Source organism: Giraffa tippelskirchi, chromosome 7 (assembly GCF_054371585.1).
Source record: "Giraffa tippelskirchi isolate mGirTip1 chromosome 7, T2T-mGirTip1v1.2.pri, whole genome shotgun sequence".
In the NCBI taxonomy this organism is placed as follows: Eukaryota; Metazoa; Chordata; class Mammalia; order Artiodactyla; family Giraffidae; genus Giraffa; species Giraffa tippelskirchi.
The window spans coordinates 11,659,470-11,666,156 of record NC_137281.1 but is presented as its reverse complement, the minus strand read 5'-3'; the positions used below and the strand labels follow the sequence as shown (position 1 = coordinate 11,666,156).

The 6,687-nt window shown below is 53.6% G+C and overlaps 1 protein-coding gene across 1 annotated transcript; it reads left to right on the top strand.

Annotated features, from left to right (window-relative positions):
* Window positions 1-358: 358 nt before the first annotated feature.
* RABAC1 (Rab acceptor 1) lies at window positions 359-3,302 on the top strand. The gene is made up of 5 exons (XM_081505688.1): window positions 359-493; window positions 770-982; window positions 1,310-1,407; window positions 2,870-2,971; window positions 3,058-3,302. The coding sequence occupies exons 1-5, from the start codon at window positions 438-440 to the stop codon at window positions 3,144-3,146; spliced, it is 558 nt and encodes a 185-aa protein (XP_081361814.1). The 5' UTR covers window positions 359-437; the 3' UTR covers window positions 3,147-3,302.
* Window positions 3,303-6,687: the final 3,385 nt, after the last annotated feature.

Genomic DNA, 6,687 nt, shown 5'->3' with positions numbered 1-6,687 from the left:
TTTTTTACACCTCCTAAAGACAGAATGACAGCACTACACGGTCCCCATTGTACCCTGCACGGGGGAGTACACAGCGTCTTCTTGCCTTTAGAGCTCGCTTAACGCCCTGACGTCTGACAACCCACCTTCCCCTTCTCCACGCGTACTAATTCGGAAACTACAACTCCCACAATGCCCAGAGGGGCTCTGGGTTATTTTTTACACGACTACAACTCCCAAAGTGCTTCGCGAGTCATACCACCATCATGGTGCCCATTCTACCCGGCATCATCAGGACTACAACTCCCACAATGCTCGGCAGCAGAACTACCGTTCCCCAGCGGCTCCAGAACGACTACACGTCCGCTCCAGCTCTGCTGGGTGAGGCCGGGCTCGGGCGGGGCCCGCAGGGTCTGCAGAGCCCTGGGCTCCTTAGTTCTTCCCCAGACAACACAGACATGGCGGCCGAGAAGGACCAGCAGAAGGATGCCGAGGCGGAAGGACTGAGCGCCGCGTGAGCAACCGAGACCCGGGAGTCCTAGTCCCCCGACCCCTCCTCCCTGGGGGTCCTAGGAATCCCGGCCTCTAGACAGAAGAGTTTGGGCCTCTGTTGTCCTCTTCGAGGACTGGAGTCTGGGCCCTCAGCCCCTTTCTCCCCTGAGGTCCAGGAGCCTGGGACCATTATCCACCCCAGAACCCCGGAGTCCGGCCCCCCTCGGTCCTCTTCTTGCTGGAGGGTCCGGACTCCATCCCAGTCGGTCGATCGCTGACGTGGCCCCTCACCCACCAGGACCCTGCTGCCGAAACTGATTCCATCTGGCGCGGGCCGTGAGTGGCTGGAGCGGCGCCGAGCGACCATCCGGTCCTGGGGCTCCTTCGTGGACCAGCGGCGCTTCTCGCGGCCCCGCAACCTGGGCGAGCTGTGCCAGCGCCTCGTACGCAACGTGGAGTACTACCAGAGCAACTATGTGTTCGTGTTTCTGGGCCTCATCTTGTACTGCGTGTGAGTGCCTCTTCGGCCGGTCCGCGCCCCCGTCCCCACCCCCACCAGGCTGCGTGGCCCGCGCTGGCCGACCCCGCCCTCAGCATCCGGCCCCACCTCTCACTGCCCGGGCCCCATTCCCATGGGATAGTTCTGCCGGAAGTGTTCACCGAAGGGCCCGGTCCCTAGTCCCCACATCAACCTGGCCAGGATTCAGTGTGACCAAATGTGACCTCGATTTCCCCGGCCCCAAGCACATCGCCTGCCATCCGCCGGTGTGGAAGGTCAGGGCCTCCTTGTCTGGCCTATCCCCAACTCCCTGACGCATGGCTCCCTGCCCCCTTCCAGGGCGACGTCTCCCATGCTGCTGGTGGCTCTGGCTGTCTTCTTTGGCGCCTGCTACATCCTCTATCTGCGCACGCTGCAGTCCAAGTTTGTGCTGTTCGGTGAGAAATCCCTTGCCCAGACTCTTCACATCCTGGTCTCTTGGAACGAAAACCTTTTGACACCATTGGAACGAAAACCTTTTGACACCATTGGAACGCAAACCTTTTGACACCAAAACCAAGTCCTTTTGAACCCACGTCTACCCAAGTCTCTATCTACACTAGATTCCCCCAAATTCGGTCCCTTAAAGTCTCAGACACACCTGATGCTCCCGCCCACTATCAGCCCCCCCAAATTGCTATCCCCCAAGTCCAGAAGATACCCCAGAACCCACCTCCGCCTGACTCCTTAAACCTCCTCCTCTCCTCTCCCTCCTGCCTAACCTCCTGCCAAAAACGTCAGCTGCGCGTACCCACATCGGCCACCAGGTGGCGACTTCCCACTGGCCTATATCCGTGCTCCCCCTTTCCTGCTTCCTGGGGTGGAAGTAGAAATCTTGGGATTTCTCAGAGACGGAAGCTGAGCCCTGTGGCTTAGGTGATCCCAGACTGGCACCGGAAACACCACTGAGAAGAAAGACAGGCATGGGGACTTCCCTGGTGGTTCAGTGGTTAAGACCATGCTTCCAACGCAGGGGACATGGGTTCCATCCCCCGTCAGGGAACTAAGTCACACATTATGTGCAGTGCTGGCCAAAGATTTAAAAATAAAACAGACGGCCCTGAGTTCCTAACTAGGGGATGCTCAAGGGCTTTGGAGTGAGGATAAGGGGGAATTGGGCTCAGATGAACAGGTAGACCTAAGACAGAATGCTTCAGAAGCCTGCTGGTCATGTACACAACAAAGGTGGACTGGGTGGAGGGGTGTGTCGGGCTAGCCTAGGGCATGGAGCATAGACACGACTTGGCTTCAGCCACTGGTGCCACCAGGACCTGTAGCTCCGACCTTCCAATCCACCGCGAGAAGCCAGACATCTCTACAGTTGCCCCTTGGTGTCCACAGAGGATTGTTCCAGGAGCCCGCATGGATGGCAAAGTCCACCGATGCTCAAGTCCCTTATGAAAAATGATGTAGTACAATGATCCACGGGTTTCCATCCGTGGATACAGAGGGCCGGCTTATTGTTATGTGAAATTATCCAATTTGGTTTGGGCAGCCACGAACCAAATTCTGATGAAATAACGTGCAGACTCAAAAGACATATGCCTAGGTCAGACTTGGCTCTTGGGCTGCCAGTCGGAGGTTCCAGATCTGCCTGAGTGCAGGTTGGAGCAGGAGAGGGAGTCTGGGAGCTTCCTAGCAGAAGTGGGGTTGAAGGGCAGAGGGCAGGGGGCTGAGGGAGGCACTCTGTGTTCCCACAGTCAGTGTGTGGGGCCAGGAGCTGGAGGGCCTTAGCACGAGTTTGCATTAGACCCTGAGGCTCCCAGAGCTTGTGAGACCGGAGTTTTGGGGGAGCATCAGGGGTTACTCTGGGAGGAGGCATGAGTCGGAACAGCTGCCCCAATGCCCTCTGCCCCGCAGGCCGTGAGGTGAGCCCTGCCCATCAGTATGCTCTGGCAGGGGGCGTCTCCTTCCCCTTCTTCTGGCTGGCTGGTGCGGGCTCCGCCGTCTTCTGGGTCCTGGGTAAGTACAGGGTCTGGGCAGCGCTGTGGGCGGTGGGGGCCAGGTGAGGCCACCAGGCCCTGAACTAACTGCCCATTTTCTTGCAGGAGCCACTCTCGTAGTCATCGGCTCCCACGCCGCCTTCCACCAGATGGAGGCTGTGGACGGGGAGGAGCTGCAGATGGAACCCGTGTGACGTGGCTTCGCGGGCCCGCCAGCCTCCCGAGCCAGCTGCCCCTGTTCACCCTGGTCCCGCTCGGCTCTGCAGCTCTGGCCAAAGGCCCCCTTACCACATCAAGACCAGGGAGGGACTCCAGCTTTGGAAATAAAACTGTTACAGTTGTTCAGCAAATATTCTCCCCGGGTCTTCTGTGGGTCTGTGTCAGTGATGCTGGGGTCCTGCAGAGACCAAGAAGGTGGGGGTGGGCTGTGGATGGAGGTGGGGGTGGGGAATGGACAATAAGCAAGATAAATAGCAAATATGATAGGATGGTCAGTGGCAACAAGTTCTAAGAAGGAGAAAAGAGTATGTCAGGGCCTCTGAAATCACCCCTATGTTTCATGATTTGCTAGGAGGACTCGGGACTTGGGAACCAGCTATATTCACAGCTGTGATTTATTATCATGAAAGGTTATGAAGCAAAATGTCACATAGTTGTGTCCGACACTTTGTGACCCCATGGACTGTAGCCCACCAGGCTCCTCTGTCCATGGAATTCTCCAGGCAAGACCACTGCAGTGGGTTGCCATGCCCTCCTCCAAGGAATCTTCCCAATCCAGGGATCGAACCCAGTTCTCCCAGAGTACAGGCACTGTTACCTATGAAGCAAAATCAGCAAAGAAAAAAGGCATGTGGGGCGAAGTCCAGAAGAAACCAGACACAAACTTCCCAGAGCCCTTTCCCAGTGGGGTCACCAGGTTGAGTGCAATCACCGCAACAGTGAAATGCTATCTGCAGAGAAGTTCATCACAGACTCAGTACCCAGAAAGAAGGCAGGTCTTCAGCATAAACAACGTTGTTTGCACAAACAGTGTAGACACAAGAGCCATTCTTTCAGAGAGTGGCAAGAACCCTGCTGAAATCCAGGTTCCCAGAGGCCAGACAAGGGCCACTACGCAAGCGAAGCCTAAGGATGGCCATCTTGGGTGGCTATGTTAACTTCATAGAGAAAGTTCTGGAAATGAGTTATAGGTTTAAGAAGCTTCCCTAAGGTGATGTTCACTGAAGACTTAAATCGAGTGAGGCAGACTTCCTGGTGGTTCCAGTGATTAAGTATCTGCCTGCCAATCCAGGGAGCACGGGTTTGATCCCTACGCCAGGAAGATTCCACATGTTGTGGGCCAGCTAAGCCCATGTGTCACAGCTACTGAGCCCGCGCACCTAGAGCCCCCACTCTGAAACAAGAGAAGCCCCCCACCCTGCCCCATGCACAGCAAGGAAGACCCAGCACAGCCAAACAATTTAAATACATAAATAATGTTAAAAAATTGAGTGAGGGAGGGAATTCCCTGGTGGTCCAGTGGTTAGGACTCCATGCTCTCACTGCCAGGGACCCAGGGTCAATCCCTGGCCAGGGAATTAAGATCCCATAAGCCATGTGGTGTGGGAAAAAAATTTTTTTTTTAAAAAAGACCTACTAGCTTTCACACTTAGATATCCATTGGTGGCTAATCACCTTTAGTTTGTGAAGTGAGTGAAAGTCGTTCAGTCGTGTCCGACTGTTTGTGACCCCATGGACTATACAGTCCGTGGAATTCTCCAGGTCAGAATACTGGGGTGGGTAGCCTTTCCCTTCTCCAGGGGATCTTCCCAACCCAGGGACCGAACCCAGGTCTCCCGCATTGCAGGCGGATTCTTTACCAACTGAGCTATCAGAGAAGCCCCTAAATAATAATAAAGTGAGAGCGGGAGCAGCCACAGATCCCTCCCTCCCAGAGGGAGAACGTTCTGGTGAGAGGAAACAGCAGGTGCAAATGCCGGGAGACAGACAGCGGTGGGCCCGGAGGTCTGAGGAACAGCGAGGAGGCCCGTTTGGCTGGAGCAGAAGGGGGTGGGGCGGGGGGGTGGGAGAACTGCCCCCCCTTTGGTGGGGGAGGGGCGTTGGTTTTCCTGAGTGAGCTCAGAGAGACACACTTTGCTCTTCGCTGTAACCTGAAGGCCACTGTGTGGTATAACCACTGACTAAAAAGTAAGGCACGTGGTAGGGAAAGCAGTTGGCAGGTGTGACGACAAAGTGAGGTGACGGATGGGGCCTGAAGAGCTACTTCAGAGGGGGCGGGTCTAGGAGGGCTCTCCGAAGAGGTGACATTTCCGTGAGCTCTGAGGGACACAGAGCCAGCCACAGGCAGAGCCGCGGGTGAAGTGGCCTAGCAGAGGCACAGTGCCCCACACAGCCAGTTGAGGCTGGCCTCCCCAACCTCCGGTCTCATCAAAATTCACTTCAGTGTTATTTTCAGCAAGTGTTTATTGAGGGCCCACTGAGTGCACAGTGGCCACAGGACTGGAAAAGGTCAGTTTTCATTCCAATCCCAAAGAAAGGCAATGCCAAAGAATGCTCAAACTACCGCACAATTGCACTCATCTCACACGCTAGTAAAGTAATGCTCAAAAATCTCCAAGCCAGGCTTCAGCAATACGTGAACCATGAACTTCCAGATGTTCAAGCTGGTTTTAGAAACGGCAGAGGAACCAGAGATCAAATTGCCAACATTCGCTGGATCATCGAAAAAGCAAGAGAGTTCCAGAAAAACATCTATTTCTGCTTTATTGACTATGGCAAAGCCTTTGACTGTGTGGATCACAATAAACTGTGGAAAATTCTGAAAGAGATGGGAATACCAGACCACCTGACCTGCCTCTTGTGAAACTTGAATGCAGGTCAGGAAGCAACAGTTAGAACTGGACACGGAACAACAGACTGGTTCCAAATAGGAAAAGGAGTACATCAAAGCTATATATTGTCACCCTGGTTATTTAACTTATATGCAGAGTACACCATGAGAAACACTGGGCTGGAGGAAGCACAAGCTGGAATCAAGATTGCCGGGAGAAATATCAATAACCTCAGATATGCGGATGACACCACCCTTATGGCAGAAAGTGAAGAACTAAAGAACCTCTTGATGAAGGTGAAAGAGGAGAGTGAAAAAGTTGGCTTAAAGCTCAACATTCAGAAAACTAAGATCAGGGCATGCAGTCCCATCACTTCATGGGAAATAAATGGGGAAACAGTGGCTGACTTTATTTTTGGGGGCTCCAAAATCACTGCAGATGATGACTGCAGCCATGAAATTAAGACACTTACTCCTTGGAAGGAAAGTTATGACCAACCTAGATAGCATATTAAAAAGCAGAGACGTTACTTTGTCAGCAAAGGTCCGTCTAGTCAAGGCTATTATGGTTTTTCCAGTAGTCATGTATGGATGTGAGAGTTGGATGGTGAAGAAAGCTGAGCGCAGAAGAATTGATGCTTTTGAACTGTGGTGTTGGAGAAGACTCTTGAGAGTCCTTTGGACTGCAAGGAGATCCAACCAGTCCATCCTAAAGGAAATCAGTCCTGAATATTCATTGGAAGGACTGATGCTGAAACTGAAACTCCTATATTTTGGCCACCTGATGCGAAGAGCTGACTCATTTGAAAAGACCCTGATGCTGGGAAAGATTGAAGGTGGGCAGAGAAGGGGACGACAGAGGATGAGATGATTGGATGGCATCACCGACTCAATGGACATGAGTT

What these genes read in the sequence shown, in the direction of transcription:
- RABAC1 (XM_081505688.1), top strand. Translation starts at nt 438, where the DNA reads ATGGCGGCCGAGAAGGACCAGCAGAAGGATGCCGAGGCGGAAGGACTG. An exon ending in GCGGAAGGACTGAGCGCCGC is followed by an intron (nt 494 to 769) that starts GTGAGCAACCGA and finishes CTCACCCACCAG; the next exon opens with GACCCTGCTGCCGAAACTGA. An exon ending in GGCCTCATCTTGTACTGCGT is followed by an intron (nt 983 to 1,309) that starts GTGAGTGCCTCT and finishes GCCCCCTTCCAG; the next exon opens with GGCGACGTCTCCCATGCTGC.